This window comes from Capricornis sumatraensis, chromosome 4 (genome assembly GCF_032405125.1).
Source record: "Capricornis sumatraensis isolate serow.1 chromosome 4, serow.2, whole genome shotgun sequence".
NCBI classification, from domain to species: domain Eukaryota; kingdom Metazoa; phylum Chordata; class Mammalia; order Artiodactyla; family Bovidae; genus Capricornis; species Capricornis sumatraensis.
Window position 1 is genome coordinate 147,884,759 of NC_091072.1, and position 18,953 is coordinate 147,903,711.

Sequence of the window (18,953 nt, forward strand, 5' to 3'; positions counted from 1 at the left end):
AGGCGCAGCCATGAATCCGTTATTCGGCCCCAACCTCTTCCTCCTCCAGCAGGAGCAGCAGGGCCTGGCCGGGCCGCTGGGGGACCCCTTGGGAGGCGACCACTTGGCCGGCGGCGGGGACGTGCCCCCGGCGCCGCTCGCCCCGACCGGCCCGGCTCCCTACTCGCCGCCGGGGCCGGGCCCGGCGCCCCCCGCCGCCATGGCCCTCCGCAACGACCTGGGCTCCAACATCAACGTGCTCAAGACCCTCAACCTCCGCTTCCGCTGTTTCCTGGCCAAGGTGCACGAGCTGGAGCGCCGCAACCGACTGCTGGAGAAGCAGCTGCAGCAGGCGCTGGAGGAGGGTAAGCAGGGCCGGCGGGGCCTGCCTCGCCGCGACCAGGCCGTGCAGACCGGCTTCGTCAGCCCCGTCCGACCCCTGGGGCTGCCCCTGGGCTCCCGGACGGCCGCCGTCTGCACCCCGTCGGCGCGGGTCCTGGGCTCGCCCGCGCGCTCACCGGCCGGCCCCCTCGCGCCGTCCGCGGCCTGCCAGCCAGCGCCCTCCATCTCCGCCTCCACCGCCTACTCCTCGTCGGCCCGCTTCATGCCCGGCACCATCTGGTCCTTCTCTCACGCCCGCCGGCTCGGGCCGGGACTGGAGCCCACTCTGGTGCAAGGGCCTGGCCTGTCGTGGGTGCACCCCGACGGGGTGGGCGTCCAGATCGACACCATCACGCCCGAGATCCGCGCGCTCTACAACGTGCTGGCCAAAGTGAAGCGCGAGCGGGATGAGTACAAGCGGAGGTAGGGACCTGGAAGGTGGGGACGGGGGCTCAGCTCAGGCTGCACTCAGCCGCGGCTACCTGTCCAGAAACACAGAGCCGCTGGGGCCCAAGAATAAGGGAGGAGTAAGTATGAGTCAAGTTCCTGCTGTTTAAGGAGGAGCTAGGAAGTCCGCATATGAGACTGGAATCCACAGAGAATGCAGAAGTCAGGCTCATGACAGGAAGGAGGAGTCTAGGAGCAGAATCCTGCCGGGAACCCTTGTTTTTCATATAGGCTACAGCGTTTGCACGGCTGTGTTAACTGTGGGGTTTTATGATGTGTAAAAGGGACGTTGTTCTGAGAAGTCGCATCTGGGCTACTACTTATATCCCCCTGCCAGCCTCAGCCCTCAGAGCGATTTTGTTTGATATAAGCTCCGAATACTTATCAAAAGTTAGAGGCAAAAGATGTACCTTTAATTTGGGAGTCTAAGTGCCATGAGAAGCTGGGGGTGGGGGAGGGGGGGTGCGGGTTGGGCTGAACCTTGGAGGAGGTGATCCTGACACTGCCCAGCGTTTCCAAAACAGTGTCCATGGTAGCAGCCCATGCCTGCTCTAGTTCCACCGCTACTGAGAGGCTCTGGGGCCCTCAGGACATTTCTGGAAGTTGATCAAAAAAGGGGGTGTGGGGAAGAGGGAATTCCCTAGGGAAAGGTGAAAGGCCTGTAGTTGACCCAGGGTGAGTGAAAGCTGGGCGGGGGAGGGGGGGAATCTGAAAGTGCAGAAGGAGGTGTGAAGAGGGTAGCAAGGACCTGAGTAGGAGGAAGCTGGAAACGCGGACACACCCATGATGGCTTGCCTCACTCAGCGCAGCTGGGGCAAGCCCGGTTTCCCTGAAAATGAAGCACTGGCTCTCAGCAGGAAACCCTGACAGGGCAGCCCAAGGGGCCCAAGGAAGGGACGCGATGCAGGAGTGCTGGCTGCATCCAGGGGATCCCCTGATAACCAGCCTGTGAGGACAGAAGCTTGAATACAGCCAGCACTTTGTAGACTTAGTGCCCAAGGTGCCATGACTGAAGACCAAGGAGATGAGGGCTCAGGGGGAGGCTCTGCCTTCAGGTTTAACCTCTTAATGAGCTACTCTGACCCCTTGTGGACAACCCTGGGAATTACCCTTCCAGCCTGGTAAAGCGGAGATTTGTGTCTGGTGGGGACTGGCTGAATGTTCTGGGGAATGACTGCTGGGTCTGGCGGCGACCTTCAGGGATCTGTAACCCGCCAGAGTCTGGCAGACCACAGACCAGCAGACTTTCTGAGGTTGAGTTCTGCCCTCATGCTGGCTGGCTTCTTTAGTGGCTGTCTGTGATTTAAGTGTCCTTGGGACTCTCAGCTATCCCCAAACTGTCGTTTAGATCCACCCAGAACCGTTCTGCCCCTGCCCCACCCCCTGCCCCTGCAGGAGTTAATTGACACAGTCAGCAGTGGAACATGGACAGTTCTGGAAAACATCCATAACCACAGGAACAACTGCTGTTGTTGGGGCGTTTTGTTTTTTTCACTGGCGGAGTATCCGTCCTTGGTCCAGCTGTCCAGGGCAGCAAAGAGTTATTCCTCCGGGACTGATGAGCTCATGGCTCTGCAGCACACTGCTGTGCAGAGGGCCCCACGGCCAGGCTTGGCTGGTACGTGACACTGGCAGTCACTCATTCTTCCACCCCAGATCCCCTTGCCCTTGTTCTGTCTCTCTCCAGCGGCTCAGACTCTGGTCTGTAGCCTGGAAGACATGGGCATGGTCTGAGCACTGAACTGAAAAAGAGCTGAGGCCTCCTAGTTCTGTGTTCAGCTCCCCTGCCAAGAGTGACCTTGGGTGGGTCTCTTTTGGCCTCAGTTTTTCCAGCATCACCCTGGGCCAACTACAGCGCTTCCTCATTTCACTCAAGGATGCTATGTATTTGGAAGAAAGGTGTTCACTCAATGTCGAATACATGGAAATTGCTCAAATTCTACCCATGCTTAGAGAACCTTATAAGTGAGCCCAGCTTTGAATAGAGGTCAAAATAAACCCACTCACAGGAAAGTCTGGCTGGTGTATGAATAGACTTCTAGTGAGGTTCCAGATGGTTTATTTTCAGATTTTTTTTTAAAATCCTGTAAGATTTTATTAATCTTCATCCTTACCTAACTTCCTTGAGTTTCTCCCTGAAACAGTTGAGTTCACAGTCCCACCCTTCCTGGTGCATGTTCTCCAGGGTTACTGTCCCTTGGTCAGTGTTGCTTGCTTCCTCCAGGGACACAAGGACCCCAGGGTCCTCAGGGTACCACATCCCATGCCCTCACGTTGTAGATGGAGAAGCCAAGGCCCAGAAAAGCTGCAGGTCTTATCTAAGAAAACACATAACCTGATGCTGCTGGGGCCCTTCTCTGGCCCTAGCTGTCTGAATGGGAATGCCAGAGCGCAGGGGCAGGAGGACTGGGGGCCGCCAGGGAGGGCTGGGCCCAGAGCCAGGAAGGCGGGAGCGGGCCTGCTGTGAGCTGGCGGGTTGAGCCAGGCTGCCTGCCTCCTCCCCACCCAGCTACTCAGGAGGGGCAGCCGCGGTGATGTCGAGGAGTTATTATTAGGAATACTGCAGTGCGGATGTGAGTGAGGAACAGGAGAGCAAGGAGAGATGGGCCTGGAGGAGGAGCCTGGGGAAGAGAGATGGAGGCGGGGAGGAGAGGACCAGACCCCAGGCCTGAGTGTGTGTTCTCTGTGTGTGTTAGGCTGCTTCCTAATCACCTTTCTGGCATTAAAGCTGCTCTTCCGGTTCAGTTCCCCTTCCTTTCTCAGTCTGGAAGAAGTCTTTCCAGGATGGGGAAGAAGTGCTGGGCTGTTATGTCAATGGGGTCTGAGGAGTCTGCTGGTCCAGCCAACATCAACCCTAAGCCGGGGTGTTGCCCCGATACTGCCCTTCTGCCTCCATGATGCAGAGGGGGACATGCTGGCTTGCTCCTGGCCCTGGGCAAGGCCCCTGCCTCGGTCAGGAGTGTTTTTTAGCCTACTCCTCCTTAGGCTCTGCCTTCTGCAGCTCCGGAGGTGCCACCTGTGGTTCTCATCTACCACTCTTAGTAGGGGACTTTTCTATGCTCCAGTTTCCCTCTCCCCCTGGGTATGGACGCCTAGTGATCCCAGCTTGTGCCCGGGCACCTCTGTGCAGCCCACCGAGGGCCTCCGGGTGGGCAGTTTCCAGAGCTCGTGGGGGTGGACTTCGAGCGCCTCCTACCAGGCTCTTGACCAACGGCATTGATGCCCTGTGTGTCCTGCAGCTGCTTTTACAGGGTTAATGGTCCCACGAGAGGCAGGGCAGCTCTGTTCTGGTGCAGGCAGGAGAGCGGGAGCCCGGATCTGTGGACCGAAGGTGGGAGACCGGGCTGGGTGGTGCGGGCAGGAGGAGGGGTCAAGGCTGGCAGGACAGCCGGTCGGGCTGGGGCCTGAACGGGATGGGCCCTGCGAGGGCACAGTGCAGCCACAGTTGGGTGCGAGGCCAGAGGTTCTGGGAAGGCAGCTGTGAGCTGGGCGCTGAGCGCTGGCCAGCAGCCTGGAGCCACACGTTCCTCCTGTTGAGGAAGCCGACCCAGGGCCCGGCCTGAGCCAGATAGGTGGGGGGTGGGGGGCGGAGGGGAGAGGGCCCCGTACCCAGGTGCTCGCCCTTCACTGTCTGCAGGTGGGAAGAGGAGTACACGGTGCGGTTACAGCTGCAGGAGCGCGTGAATGAGCTCCAGGAGGTGAGGGCCGCCCCACCCGCCGTCCCCACCGTCCTTTGCCCGCTGCTTACTGCCCACCTGCCGCTCACCTCGGTTGGTTTCTTCTGACCATAGGAAGCCCAGGAGGCTGATGCCTGCCAGGAGGAGCTGGCCATGAAGGTGGAACAGCTGAAGGCCGAGCTGGTGGTCTTCAAGGGGCTCATGAGCAACGTGAGTGTGGCCGGGTCATCCCTGGCCTCTCGTGCCACGCCACACCAGCCTGGGCTCAGCCCCAGGGCTGCCTGAGGCCCGGGAGCAGGCCTTTCTAGTTTGACCCGTTCACCACCCGGCGTCCCACTTTATGTGCTTCCCTTTTTCTCCCCCTTGCCTGCCCCCTAACTCAAGAGGAATGAAAGTCCCCTTGGCCTCCATGGGGCCCGGGCTTGTTTGCTCGCAGTGTGGCCCTGGGTGACATCCTGACCTGCTCTGCCTTGTCTCTGGGTCTGTGGAATGGGATAGGATTGAAAGCAAGTGCTTGCAGGATGGTTCCAAGGTCACGATGTTTGTAGAGTCAGGACAGCAGCGGCTGAGTGTCAGCTAACACTGTTCTTATGATTCTTTCTCCAATGCTCAGAGCTCTAGCTGTGTGCTTAGTCGCTCAGTTGTGTCTGACTCTTAATGACCCCATGGACTGTAGACTGCCAGGCTCCTCTGTCCATGGGGATTCTCCAGGCAAGAATACTGGAGTGGGTAGCCATTTCCTTCTCCAGGGTATCTTCCCAACCCAGGGATCGAACCCAGGTCTCAGGCATTGCAGGCGGATTCTTTACCATTTGAGCCACGGAGGACTAGTCTCTCTCTTTCTCTCTCTGGGAGTCTGAGTTCCAGGAGGAGCCCCCTGTCTATGCACCAGGCGCTGACCCATATCCCCTAGGGGAGTCATCTGGCCAAGGAGCCGGTCATCCTGGGCAGACCGCTGGGAGGTGCCCAGGTCAAGGGGTGCCTTCTGCCAGCAGGAGCCATGTGACTGGGCTGATGAGGGGATATTGCTTGTGATGAGGTGGGACCCCCCTCACCGCTCCCTGCGCTCCCCACACAGAACCTGACCGAGCTGGACACGAAGATCCAGGAGAAGGCCATGAAGGTGGACATGGACATCTGCCGCCGCATCGACATCACCGCCAAGCTCTGCGACTTGGCTCAGCAGCGCAACTGCGAGGACATGATCAAGATGTTCCAGGTGAGGGCTGTGGGCGCCTCGCCCCGGCCCCCGGCGGCCCCGCCTCGCTGGCGCCCGAGCCCCACGCGGGAGGCCGGAGCCGGGCCCCGGGGTCGAGGCTGGGGGGCGAGGGACAGCCTCTGGCGGGGTCTGGAGCTGTCTCTAACGCCGTCTCCCCCTCCCCTCTCTCCTGTCTGCCTCCTCTCCTCTCTGCCTTTCATCTTCTCTTGCTTCCTCCACAGAAGAAGCTGGTTAGTTTTGCTCTCACACAAGCTTCTCAGCTCCCTGGGCCTCCTGACCCCCCGGGCTCTCAGTGCAGCGCCCCCTCCATCCTCCTGCTCTCCCCACTTCTCTCTCCCTCTCTCCCCCTCCTCTCGCCTGCCCCCTCCCTCCCCTTCTTCTCCCCCTTCTCCCCTCCCTCTCCCCTTCTCCCCTCCCTCCTCCCTGTCCCCCACCTCATTCTCCAGCTCCATCTCTCTTCCCTGTCCCTCCCCCCACTTCTCACATTCTCTGGTTCCATGTCCCCCCTCCCCCCTCCCCCCTCCCCCTCCCCCTTCTCCTCTTCCTTCCCCTCTCCCCTTCCCCTCTCCCCTTCCCTCCTTCTCTCATTCTCTGGCTCCATCTCTCCCCCCCCCCCATACCCCTACCTCTCCCCTCCTCCCCCTCCCCTCTCCCTTCCCTCTCCCCTCCCTCTCTCCCCCTTTCTCACTCTCTGGCTCCATCTTTCTCCCCCCTCCCCTACCCCCTCCCTATTCCCCTACCCCTCCCCTCCTCCCCCTCCCCTCTCTCTCCCCTCCCTCTCTCCCCCTTTCTCACTCTCTGGCTCCATCTTTCTCCCCCCTCCCCTACCCCTCCCTATTCCCCTACCCCTCCCCTCCTCCCCCTCCCCTCTCTCTCCCCTCCCTCTCTTCCCCTTTCTCTCACTGTCTGGCTCCATCTTTCTCCCCCCATCCCCCCCTTCTCACATTCTCTGGCTCTCCCTCTCCCCCTCCTCTCCCCTTCCCTCCGCTTCCTCTCCCCCTCCCTCCCCTTCCTCTCCCCTCTCCCTCCCCCTCCCCCACTTCTCTCATTCTCTGGCTCCATCTCTCCCCCTTTCCCCCCAACTTCTCTCATTCTCTGGCCCCATGTCTCCTCCTCCCCTCCCTGCTCCCTCCCCTTTCCCCCCCCCCCCCCCACCTTTCACTCTCTGGCTCCATCTCTCTCCCTCCCTTCCCCCTCTGGCTTCCAGATCTGGATGTGACTCAGGTTCTGCTTTATCAACTTCATGCCCCTTTCCTCCTTGCGGCCTGAAACTTCCCTCTCAGTTCAGTCATTTCACTAGAAGACTTTTTTTAGAAAAGAACTCCTCTGGGCCATTGCGCACATCTCACTCTGGTCCCGGCCAGCCGTTTCCCCCAATCTTACTGCTCCGTTTTCTCTGTCTCTGGTCTGTCTCCTCCTCGTCTGCAGCCCTGGCCCCACCTGCGTCTGTCTGCCTGTCTCGGTGATGCTGGTGTTTCTGTTCCGTCTTGTAACTGTGTCTTCTCTCTGTCCGCCCGCCCTCCCCGCTGGTCCCCGCTTCCCTCCCTCCCGGCCGGCGCCCCCGCCCTTCTCCTCACGCACCCGGCCTCGTCTCTGTAGTCTCTGCACTTGTCTCCCATTAAGGTCCCGTCCATGGGGGGGCGGAAGCGGGAGCGCAAGGCCGTGGAGGAGGACACCTCCCTGGCGGAGAGTGACGGGCCGCGCCGCCCCGACGGGGATGAGGAGGAGAGCACGGCCCTCAGCATCAACGAGGAGATGCAGCGCATGCTGAACCAGCTGTGAGTCCGCCCGGCCGACCCGCACCTGCCCGCGGCCGGAGCCCGCAGCCCCCGCCCTGCCGGCCGCCCTGACGCCCGGGCTCCCTGTCTCTAGGAGGGAGTATGATTTTGAGGACGACTGTGACAGCCTGACTTGGGAGGAGACGGAGGAGACCCTGCTGCTCTGGGAGGATTTCTCGGGCTATGCCTTGGCCGCCGCAGAGGCCCCGGGAGAGGTAACCAACCTCCCGGCCTTGGGCCCCAGCTCCTCCTCCCCGGGCGCCAGGCCCATCTTCCCACCCGCCGGCCCCTCCGAGCTCTGTCTTCCCTCTGTGGCCGCCATCCGTCACCTGCTTCCCCCTCGTCCTCAGTCCTCGTCCCCAGTCCTCGTCCTCAGTCTCTCCAGCTTCCTTTAACCTCATTCTGTCTCTCTCTCTCCCTCCCTGGCCTTGCCCTTTGGCTCGCCCTGTCCCATCCATCCCTCCTCTCTGCTTCCCCCACCTTCCCTTTCCACTCCAGCAGCCAGAAGATAGTTTGGAAAAGGTGATTAAAGATACTGAGTCCCTCTTCAAAACCCGGGAGAAAGAATATCAGGAAACCATTGACCAGATTGAGGTAAGGCTGTGAGCTGAAGCCGAGGGGCCCTGGTCCCCGGGGGGTCGTGAATGGTACTGCAGGACACCAGGGCCTCCCCATTGCCTCCTGGCAGGAGAAGGGGGATCTCCCCACTGGGTCCCGAAGACCTCAGGCTGGGGAGGGGAGCGAGGCAGACAGATGTAGGTTCCAATCTAAGCTCTGTGACTTCCTGCCACTCTGACTTTTATCAGGCCTCTTCTCTCTGAGCCTGCTTTTTTTTTTAATCTTTATTTCTTCGGCCGTGTCAGGCCTTGGTTGCAGCACATGGGACCTTTCATTGCGACCTGCGGACCCTCTAGCTGTGCTGTGTGGGCTTAGTTGCTCTGCAGCACGTGGGACCTGAGTTTCCGGACCAGGGATCAAACCCGAGTCCCCTGCATTGCAAGGCAGGTTCTTCACCACTGGACCAGCAGGAAAGTCCTGAGCCTGCTTCTTTGTTTGTAAAGTGGGGTCTTAGCAGTACTTCCTTCAGGGTCGATTGAAGGTCAGGTGAGCTACAGTGCAGGTGGAGTGTGGGGCATCTGTCTGGCAATGAGCACCGTCGCAGCCTCTGTGATCACGGTTGTTCTACAGTCAGTGCTGCATCAGGGTCCACGCCGCTGAACTTGACCTTCGCCGCAGCCTCAGCTCAGCCTTCGAGCGGTGGAGGCGTCTCCATGCTCATTCCCTCACCTGGAGGAACTTTCCCGAGCTGGCGAGTGGAGCTGGTGCTTTAACGTAAACTCTAGGCTGGAGGGGCTGACAGGAAGGGTGTGTGACACCTGGGACGAGGGTGCTGTAGGCAAGGCGCCATGTGATTCCGGTGACCCCGAGACCGGAGCCTGAGGGGGTCCTTTCCATGCACTCTGGAGATGAGGCTGGGGGCTGCTAGAACGCTCTGTCTCTCTCCAGGCCCACTGCCCTCTCCGAGGCGGTGGCCGCTGAGGAATTATCTTCTGTATCCTGATTCTCCCAGCACACAGCAGCTGCCCTGCTCCTTTAAGCAAAACCTGCTCCCATTGTTTACTCCCAGACTGACATTCAGTTTCCAAGGCACAGCTGGGGGCCCTCTCTGGTGGTCACGTGGTTAAGACTCCATGCCTCCTCTGCAGGGGCATGGGTTCGATCCCTGGTCAGGGAACTAAGATCTCACGTGCTGCACAGCCAAGAAAAAGGAAAAGAAAGAAAAGGTACAGCTGGATATGTGCCGCCAGCTGAAGAGCTGGGAGGGGGCCCCCACCCCTCTGTTGACACGCATCCTGCTCTCCCCCGCCTCACTGCACCTAGGAGGTCCTGAGGGGTCGGGAGGCTGTTGCTGCTGGTGTTTTTTTTTTATGGTGTTGCTCCTGGCTGTCCACCCGGGGCTCCGGAGGTCCTTTATCTCAGTGACTTGGGTCTGCAGGGACCCTGGGATGGAGGCAGAGACTATTTCCATTACTGGATGGTGAGAGAGACCCAGGCCCAGGTCTCTGCTCTCAATCTGCTCCCAGCCTCACCCCTCCGCCCTGCCCCACCGCACGTGCGCAGGCTTTTCAGTGTGGCCTTTGGGGTCATCTCCTTCCCGCAACTCTGTGTAAACGTAGAGGCTGGTGGCCATCCTAGCCTCATGTTCTGCTGGGACATGTTGGGTTCATTTCTTCCTGCTGCCCCACTGAGTGCTGGGCTCCCGAGTGCAGGCCCCAGCGCTCACCTCTAACCTCTAACACCAGCTCTCCTGATGGGCCGGGGTTGGGGTGAAGGAGGGAGCCAGTCTGGGCAAGCACTGGCAGCACCCTGCTTCTTTCCTGGACTGAACGAACGGTCAGTGCCTCCTGCCCTTGGACGTGCTGCTGCCAGGGGCGCTGCCTGAGACCCCAGCTCTGGAAGCAGGGCTGCGGTCCAAGTTGTGCTCACTGGGGCTCCTGACCCACCCAGGGCACCATCTCGCCCCATGTCACTGTCCTGACCATCTCTTTGTCTGGCCCTGTGATTGTTTCCTTTTCTGTCTGAGTTCCCATCCTTGTGGCCCAGTTCAGATCATTCACGGGTGGTTTCTTACCCTTTCTCTTTGCTCTCGGGCAGTCAAGCACATCACCCCAGGCAGTTTTGTTCTGTCCCCACCCGCTTCTGGCCCCTGTTCTTTGTTGCCAGAACAAAGGGAGGCAGCAAGAATGTCTGCGTCCCAGATTTTTCACGGCCTCCGTGCCTGCCTCTCAGCTCTACCACGGAGCCTGCGGGCAGAGTCAGGCTCTGGGAAGGAGACTGTGTTTCCTTGACTCTGAGCCCCGTCTTTTCACACCTAACAGTCCTTGACTCGGGCCACAGCTCGTAGCCTGTTAGATACTCAGCAAGGCAGGCAGGCAGTCCTTCCAATCGTCTCTGAAAAGAGCTTACATGTGAGCGAAGTAATGAGAGGAAATCGGTGGTGAGAGCAGAGCCCCTTTCCACAGAGCCCAGCTGGCACGTGTGCCGACAGTCTTGTAGACACTTCTTGAAGTTGAGTAATGGCTCAACTTGAGGGTGCACGCAGGGATGGGTAGGCCCCAGCTTGGAGCGGGGCCTGTCTGTGGGGGACAGTGCTGTATGGGCCAGAGAGGCCCCTGTGGGGAACCCCAGGAGGAGGCCAAGCGCATCAGGAACATCCCGCCTCTCTAGGGCCTCCGCTCCCTCCTCACTGCTCTTGCTGTGAGTCTCTTCAGAGAACTCGGGCCTCTTGCACCAGACTCCTTAGCAAAAGCCGTTGTGGGCGAGCTTCCCCAGGGAACGTGGAAGGAACGATGGTGTATCGAGTGCCTTCTGCCTTGAGCTGGTTTAGTTTTGAACCTGAGCCCTTCACCTCCTTCACGGCCTGGCGGGCTAGCCCCCTGCGAGCGCGGGCAGGGGCGGTTGCTGACCTGACGGCCCGCCCCCCGCAGCTGGAGCTGGCCACGGCCAAGAACGACATGAACCGCCACCTGCACGAGTACATGGAGATGTGCAGCATGAAGCGGGGCCTGGACGTGCAGATGGAGACCTGCCGCCGGCTCATCACCCAGTCCGGGGACCGGTGAGGGCACCGGGCGCAGGTGGGGAGGGGCGGTGCCTGGCGCCCCTCGAGGGCGAGCCCTGAGACCCACCCTCAGCAGACGCAGGATGCAGGAGTCCATCGTGGTTGCCTGGCTGAAACCTCCCCATGCCCTACCTCTGGCGGTTCCCCTGCTTAGAAAGGCAGCTGAAAACCCGACTGTCACAAAGCTGCTCCATAGACGAGAGACTGGGGTTGCAGAGCGTCTCGGGGTCCCCAGGTTGAGGTGGGGACTGTCCCCCCCCTCAGGGTGGACTGGGGGACGCGGTGTCCTCCCCTCCCCACTCCCTCTCCCCGTGGTCCTCCTCTGCCTGAGACGTTACTTTCCTGCCCGCCTGACCACCATCAGGCTGGGATGGGCAGGGGTGCCAGCCCTTTCAGGACTCCCGCCTGCCCTGCCTCGAGGTTACAACCGGTGTTTTTTTCTAGAAAGTCTCCTGCTTTCTCTGCGGTCCCGCTTAGCGACCCGCCGCCACCGCCGCCAAGCGAGGCTGAGGACTCCGATCGCGATGTCTCCTCCGACGGCGCCATGAGATAGGGGCTTCCTTGTGCTCGGCCTGCCCACCGGGACCCGCCGCAGCAGAGGGCCGGGGGCTCACAGAAGGGAAGCCCGTGTCCTGCGGCACCAGCCTGGCCCCGGGGACTGGGCGCTGCTCCCCGGCTGCCCACCTCGGTCCTCGGCCCCTGCAGGGCTCCAGGGCATCTGGAGCAAGGCTTGGCTGCCCTTCCCAGGCCACTCCCTGCACAGCCGGCCCTCCTGCCTCCACGTGGCTGTCTGCTGCTTTCCCGCCTCTAATGCCGGAGCGCTCATGGCCCCTTGCCCTCTCCACCGAGTAAGCAGTGTGATTGTCCTTCCTTCCCTGTGGCGTGGGGGCCAGCTGGCCGTCTTGATTCCATACTGGTGCTAACTGGCCCAGGCACCGGTATGAAGGGGAGGAGGCCAGACCTTCCGTGGCTTGTGCAGCAAAGAGGCCCTCCGTATTGCAGGCAGACTGAGTGGGTCTGGGCAGGGTTCGCCTTCCTCCCTGTTCAAGTGCTCACGGCCAGCTGCCCGTCGACAGCAGTGACGTGGCTCTGCCCTTTCCCTCGTGGGAAGTGCCACACGTTATAAGGACCTTAGTGCGTCTGGGCAAGGCAGCTTTTGGGCTGACTGGGTGCAGTGCTGTGGAGAGAAAGAGACAGAAGCTCGTTTGTGTCCGTCACCACCAGGTGGCAGAAAAGTTGAAACTGCGTGTGTGGGAGTGGGTGGGCATGCATGGATGTGTGCGTGCACACGTGTGCTCAGGGTCTCGGTTTCTTCAAGCATCAGCTGCGGGTGTCCTCTGTGTCTCACACACGGAGACCCAACAGGCTGAGTAAGAAGACGTCCCAGACTCAGAGAAGCTTGGAGAACTGGGGCAGCGACACCGAGGGTCCCTCCGCGCCACTGCCTGAGGCAGACTGGGCGGAGCTGATGTTTGAGTGGAATCTAATGAAACTGGCGAGTATTTATGGAACATGTCTGTCTCACTGTTTCCAGCACTTTCTGGTGGCGGCTACACAGTCCTCTCTCTGCAGTGTGTGCTAGTTCCCATCATTTCCCAGCACGCAGGTGTAAGGCAGATGCGGAGATTGGAACTCCAAAATAATGGTGCCTCAGTCCAGGAGAAGGCAATGGCACCCCACTCCAGTACTCTTGCCTGGAAAATCCCACGGATGGAGGAGCCTGTGGGCTGCAGTCCATGGGGTCGCTTTGAGTTGGACACGACTCAGTGACTTCATTTTCACGCATTGGAGAAGGAAATGGCAACCCACTCCAGTGTTCTTGCCTGGAGAATCCCAGGGATGGGGGAGCCTGGTGGGCTGCTGTCTACGGGGTCGCACAGAGTCAGACATGACTGAAGCGACGTAGCAGCAGCAGTAGCAGCAGCAGCCCAGGTTATCAGCACCAAGTCTGTGTTGCTTCCCAGTAAAACTACATGCATCTACCGGTGACAGATGACCCGGAAGTAAAGCCATCAGCCCTCCCCTTCTGCAGACCCTAGGAGCTGGGCACCTGCACGGTCATACTGCAGGTGGTCACTAGGGCAGAGACACTGAGGCGGAACCGGGACCCAGTTCTCCCAGGCTGGCCATGCTCCACACTGTTGCAGAGGTCAGCTAACTGGCTGGAAGCCAGGTGGACTCTGTCCAACCTGACGTCCTGTGCCAGTGCCACCCTCAGGGGGAGGGCTGCAGACAGAATGGCTTCTGGATACACACCTCCAGGCTGTTCCTGGGTTCAGCCATGGCAGTCTGGCACACACTGGGGCCCAGAGAACCCAAAGGCCTCAGGGAGGAACCCAGGACATGAGGCATGTCTGCTAGACCAGGGCAGGGTTTCTGGCAGCTTGGGTGCTCACCTAGTTCAACTTAGCCCCAGCCCAGCCTCCCTTTCCTCAAGAAATGAAACAGCAGGCTGGGTATAGGGTACTTTTATTGATGGTACGTGACAAGGCAGGGCTCCCTAAGCCCCTCCCTTTCCTCAGGGCCTTGGGGATGGAAATGTGTGGAGGTCGGGAGATTCTCAGTGTGGTGGAGGTGGGGCAGGACTCCCCAGCAGCTGAGGAACTCTCTCTTCCTCTCGTGCTCCTGCTGGGGCTGGGGGTCCAGGGACCTTACTCCTTGGAGGCCATGTGGACCATGAGGTCCACCACCCTGTTGCTGTAGCCGAATTCATTGTCATACCTGGAAGGAGAGCATGAAGGGCTGTTTACGGAGCCAGCCACCAAGGGGCACCAGACTCAGCTCACATGCTGAAGCATCATCCTGCCCCCACCCCCACATACCAGGAAATGAGCTTGACAAAGTGGTCGTTGAGGGCAATGCCAGCCCCAGCATCGAAGGTAGAAGAGTGAGTGTCGCTGTTGAAGTCGCAGGAGACAACCTGGGGGAGGAGAGGGCCGCATATGGAACCCTGCCTGGCTCCCGGGGGCCATACAGACACACCAGTCCCCTGACCCACTGACTGTACCTGGTCCTCAGTGTAGCCTAGAATGCCCTTGAGAGGGCCCTCTGACGCCTGCTTCACCACCTTCTTGATCTCATCATACTTGGCCTGACAAGGTAAAAAACAGATGGTCACAGAGTTCTAGTCTTGCAGCTCACCCCCACTGGCCCTGCAGGCCACCGAAGCTGCTCCAACCCGAACTTACAGGTTTCTCCAGGCGGCAGGTCAGATCCACAACGGACACGTTGGGGGTGGGGACGCGGAAGGCCATGCCAGTGAGCTTCCTGTGGACACAGGAAGCAAGGTCTGTCTCCACTGCTCCTCCCGGCTCCCTGGGTCCACATGGCAGAAAACAGCCAAGGGTCTTACCCGTTGAGCTCAGGGATGACCTTGCCCACGGCCTTGGCAGCGCCAGTAGAAGCAGGGATGATGTTCTGGGCAGCCCCTCGGCCATCACGCCACAGCTTCCCGGAAGGGCCATCCACAGTCTTCTGGGTGGCAGTGATGGCGTGGACAGTGGTCTGCAGAAGAAGGAGGGGAGTGAAGGCTCCACCTGGTGCTCTCCAGGCCACGCCCCTCCTTCACCCCGCCCCTCCCCTGGGGAAGAATTAAGGGACACATCCCTCTAAAGGGCCCTGCTTTGTGGCAGGCAGAAGGGTCCCATACTGGCTGAGAACTGTGTTCAAGTTTCCCACCACGCCTACCATAAGTCCCTCCACGATGCCAAAGTGGTCGTGGATGACCTTGGCCAGGGGGGCCAAGCAGTTGGTGGTGCAGGAGGCATTGCTGGAAAAGAGGGAGGCAAGTCAGGGGTACGTCCACTGGGCACCAGGGGGCACTATCGGCCTGCTTCCCCACCTCCTCTCAGGTGGGCTCACCTGACAATCTTGAGGGTGTTGTTATACTTCTCGTGGTTCACGCCCATCACAAACATGGGGGCGTCGGCAGAAGGTGCAGAGATGATGACCCTCTTGGCGCCACCCTTCAAGTGAGCCTGCAGCCAAGGAGCAAGTAATTGCACCCGGGCTCTCACTTTCCTAAGTCCGCTCCCCTCCCCTCCCCCATCCTCCTGTTACACCCTCCTCTCCAGCCCCTCACTGCTCACCCCAGCCTTCTCCATGGTAGTGAAGACCCCAGTGGACTCCACCACGTACTCAGCACCAGCGTCACCCCACTTGATGTTGGCAGGATCTCGCCTATGAGAAAGACAGGACAAAGCTCAGGGACACAGGGTACCACAGACTACAGGTGATCACCCCGTCCCAGTGCCTCCTCCAAGGCCAAGTTCTTCCTGTTCCGTCTCCCACACTTACTCCTGGAAGATGGTGATGGCCTTTCCATTGATGACTAGCTTCCCGTTCTCTGCCTTGACTGTGCCGTGGAACTTGCCATGGGTGGAATCATACTGGAACATGTAGACCTGGGGTGGGGGGGGCACAAAGGAGGGGGGCATCAAGGGGCTGCACCTCAGCCAGGCTCTGACCCCATCCACTAAGGGGCAGCACTCACCATGTAGTGAAGGTCAATGAAGGGGTCATTGATGGCAACGATGTCCACTTTGCCAGTATTAAAAGCAGCCCTGGTGACCAGGCGCCCGATGCGGCCGAATCTGAGGGGGACAAGAGACAAGAAGGGGTGAGGGGGAGGGGATTCCTCCTGGGCACGGAAGCAGCCCCCCGCCCATTCACCCTCTTTCAGAGAAGAGGCCACTCTGTTACCCCTGCAAAGTCTCGCGAGAACTCACTTTATTTTTCTTGAGCAACCCTGTCAGCCCACACAGTGAAAAGGCTCACAGGTAATCAGGCACAAAGGCTCACCCACCCCCCTGCTAAGTCACTTCAGTCGTGTCCAACTCTGTGCAACCCCATAGACGGCAGCTCACCAGGCTCCCCCGTCCCCAGGATTCTCCAGGCAAGAACACTGGAGTGGGGTGCCATTTCCTTCTCCAGTGAATGAAAGTGAGAAGTGAAAGTGAAGTCGCTCAGTCTTGTCCGACTCTTAGCGACCCCATGGACTGCAGCCTACCAGACTCCTCCATCCATGGGATTTTCCAGGCAAGAGTACTGGAGTGGGGTGCCATTGCCTTCTCCGCACCCACCCCCTAGTCACTGGCAATCTGTTGAGTTGATGGAGTGGTGCGCAGTTAGCTGCTGCCACCTACAGGCCAGGCATGTGCTCGCCCACCCCCTAGTCATTGGCAATCTGTTGAGTTGATGGAGTGGTGCGCAGCTGCTGCCACCTACAGGCCGGGCACGTGGCATTCATCACACCTACTCTCTGCAAACGCTTGCTCCTGTCTGGCCCCACTTCGGGCTACACCCTCTGAACCACAAACACTAGTCCACTCAGCATCACCAAGCTCAAAGGGCAAGAGCAAAGGTCAGCATGAACTGGACGGGGAAACCTACCCTCTCTCCCCTACAAAAGAGGAGAGGGAAAACTGGTTTCTCAACCCCCTCATCCTGGGGTTCTGACTTGCTCAGCACCTATCCTTCCAAGCTCTTTTCCAAAAATCAGGATTGGGAGCCAACAGTTATTAGGGAGTAGGGGGGTGGTGGCGGAGAGCAAAAGCCCAGGCCCCCAGCTGCAGAAAGGTCAGGCAGCTATATTTAACCCCAGCTTAGGTGGAGCGGGGATCTGGTTTCTGGAGGATGGGATGGGGAGAAGGGCAGGATTCCCGGGGCTCACAGACACTTAATCCTCCTGGTGACCTTTATAGCCTGGCCTTTAGGGTGGGGTCAGCTCCAGGCAAAGATGGGGGAAAGGAGCCTCGAGGAGAGCCGGCAAGACCACAGGGGCTGCAGCTCTGGGAGCCATTTTGTGGTGGAAAATTTCTAAGTATCCATGACTCAGCTCCCCCAAGCATGGCGCCTAGCCACGGCCACCACACCTCTCCGGAAAAGGAAAGGAGAAACACCCCCAAACTGCAAGACCACTCCCACAAGCCCACGTTTTGAATTCGTCAGAGAACCATCTAGGAAAAGCATCCTGTCATTCTTGGGAGTGGAGGAGGGGGGGGCCGCGGAATTTGGCCGGCAGTTTAAGTGATGGTTTGGGGTTACTAGGATCAGAGTTGAGGTCTAGCTGCAAGAACGGGAAAGCCTGGCCTCACCTGGCCTATGGGCTAAACATGACTCCATCCCACGAGGCAGGGGTAGGAGCGTTAGTCATGGGCAAGGAAGGCGAAAAGACGACAGGGCTAAGGAAGGTTTCCTAACGGGGAGTTCATTCATTTCCTTCCTAGCCAGTTGCAACATGGCGGCTGGGTTACCGCAGATGACCCCTCCCAGCTGGTTCTGTGCGCAGCTGTGCCTCCTGGCACCCCCGGGGCTGCGCCTGCTGGAGGCACGGGCTGGGGTGGGGGTGGGGGACGGGCTCCTCCCCGGCACGTGACCCCGCAGAGCGCGAAAGGAAAGAAAAGAGCCCCAGGTGCGGGATTAGGGGATGCGGCCCAAGCAAGAATTGGAATTTCCTGTGTATCTGCTGCAAAGTGGTGGAAGGTTCCTCAGGGGCGCAGTATAGCCGGAGATGGGGGGCACACGAGGCCTTCGAGGGCCTCCTCCAGGTCTGAGCGCTGACCTTGAATTCTCCTTGCGGGGGGCGGTGGGTACGACCACCCTATCCAGGTTCTCCTCGCGCTTGCAGAGACCCGCTAGCGCAATGCGGTGAGGACCACAAGACTGCCCTGCCCCACCCCACTCCACCCCTGCCCGTAACTCACCCGTTCACTCCGACCTTCACCATCTTGTCTCAGGGATGCGGCTACGGGCAGAGGAAGGTGAGCATTAGAGCGCGGGGATAAGAGGACGAAATCCAGCGCTGACCACCTCTCCCCACCAGCTCCTCCCCTCCCCTCCCCCCAAGCCTCCATCCAGGACCTGCGCTTTCGCACGTCCTTCCTCCCGCCCCTGCAATGCGGGGGGCCCGGCTGGGCGCGATCAGTCAACCCCAGCCCCAGCAGCCGCACAACCGGCGCCCGAACCCCCCCTCGTCCCTTTTGGGTGGGCCTATCCCCCAGCCCTTTGTGCCTCCTCTCGGCCAGGGTTTTACCTGGCACAGCACAGAAGTTACGGCTATCTGTCGAACGGGCAGGAGCAGAGAGCGCAGGAGGAGGCTGCAGCCCGAATTTATAAGGGATGGGGGGCGGGGAGGGGGTGTGGCGACGCGGGCCCGCCTCGCCCAGTCCCAGCCCCTGGGGTGCGGAGGCCTGAGCTACGTGCGCCCGTAAACTTGCGAGTAGTCGGCCTACCGCTTTTTTTTTGGGTCCGCCAGGTTCTTGAAATGGGCACGCACCGCGCGTGTGGGCTGAGGACGACGTGGGGGAGGGGACTGAGACTGGCCCGAAGGAGGAGGGGGACCGGCGATGGTAACTGGTGGGGAAGGGGGAGCACTGCGGGAGAGAGTAAACTCGGGGCCGGAGGCCCTGGAGAAAAATGTGGGCACCTGGGAGCCATGGAGGTTAAAGCTGCCGCAAGGATATAACGGGAGGACCTGGGGAGTCGGCTGCATGGGGAATTGGAGCAGGAACAGCTCGCGGCTGCAGGCTCCCCCGTTCCCGCCCCCGCTTCCCCTACTTTCAAAGGCTGAGAAGCCGGAAGGCTGAGGAACGTCTCGAGGCTCTTCGGTAGTGACACCCGCGTTGCAAAGGAAAAGAACGGGAGGGGCCTCCAGCCGGCTACCTCCCCGCTCCTCCACTTTCCCCCACTCCCCCATAACTTGGCTTCGGGCCTCTCTGGGCCGGGGGCCGATTTGGGCTCTAGGCTGTGGGGGCCTGGAGCTGAAGAAGGTTCCGGAGGACGCATGAGGCGGGGAGGTTTCAGCACTGAAGGTCACAATGTCCTGCAGTGCAGTCAGCAGACCTGAGAAA

General features: G+C 60.1%; 2 protein-coding genes across 6 annotated transcripts; one reads left to right on the forward strand and one right to left on the reverse strand.

Annotated features, from left to right (window-relative positions):
• Window positions 1–10: 10 nt before the first annotated feature.
• On the forward strand, window positions 11–12,493 carry IFFO1 (intermediate filament family orphan 1). Of its 5 annotated transcripts, XM_068971057.1 has the most exons (10): window positions 11–783; window positions 4,445–4,505; window positions 4,599–4,694; window positions 5,563–5,703; window positions 5,928–5,933; window positions 7,327–7,481; window positions 7,576–7,696; window positions 7,983–8,075; window positions 10,970–11,100; window positions 11,548–12,493. In XM_068971057.1, the coding sequence occupies exons 1-10, from the start codon at window positions 11–13 to the stop codon at window positions 11,654–11,656; spliced, it is 1,686 nt and encodes a 561-aa protein (XP_068827158.1). In that variant the 3' UTR covers window positions 11,657–12,493. The 5 variants fall into 5 exon arrangements, with proteins under 5 accessions (XP_068827158.1, XP_068827154.1, XP_068827155.1 ...); XM_068971053.1 differs by lacking the exon at window positions 5,928–5,933 and having other exon boundaries at window positions 5,563–5,712; window positions 7,303–7,481; window positions 7,980–8,075; XM_068971054.1 differs by lacking the exon at window positions 5,928–5,933 and having other exon boundaries at window positions 5,563–5,712; window positions 7,980–8,075.
• A 1,071-nt stretch (window positions 12,494–13,564) lies between these two features.
• Window positions 13,565–18,153, reverse strand: GAPDH (glyceraldehyde-3-phosphate dehydrogenase). The gene is made up of 12 exons (XM_068971719.1): window positions 18,137–18,153; window positions 17,808–17,848; window positions 15,596–15,695; window positions 15,400–15,506; window positions 15,192–15,282; window positions 14,965–15,080; window positions 14,791–14,872; window positions 14,456–14,607; window positions 14,292–14,370; window positions 14,111–14,194; window positions 13,926–14,023; window positions 13,565–13,824 (listed from the first exon to the last, which is right to left on the reverse strand). The coding sequence occupies exons 2-12, from the start codon at window positions 17,828–17,830 to the stop codon at window positions 13,755–13,757; spliced, it is 1,002 nt and encodes a 333-aa protein (XP_068827820.1). The 5' UTR covers window positions 17,831–17,848; window positions 18,137–18,153; the 3' UTR covers window positions 13,565–13,754.
• Between the last annotated feature and the right edge of the window lie 800 nt (window positions 18,154–18,953).

Coding starts and splice junctions, on each gene's coding strand:
- IFFO1 (XM_068971053.1), top strand. CDS start 11: ATGAATCCGTTATTCGGCCCCAACCTCTTCCTCCTCCAGCAGGAGCAG. Junction 4,506..4,598: donor GCGTGAATGAGCTCCAGGAG/GTGAGGGCCGCC, acceptor TTCTGACCATAG/GAAGCCCAGGAGGCTGATGC. Junction 7,482..7,575: donor CAGCGCATGCTGAACCAGCT/GTGAGTCCGCCC, acceptor CCCTGTCTCTAG/GAGGGAGTATGATTTTGAGG.
- GAPDH (XM_068971719.1), bottom strand. CDS start 17,830: ATGGTGAAGGTCGGAGTGAACGG. Junction 15,507..15,595: donor TCATTGACCTTCACTACATG/GTGAGTGCTGCC, acceptor CCCCCACCCCAG/GTCTACATGTTCCAGTATGA. Junction 13,825..13,925: donor TTTGTCAAGCTCATTTCCTG/GTATGTGGGGGT, acceptor CTCTCCTTCCAG/GTATGACAATGAATTCGGCT.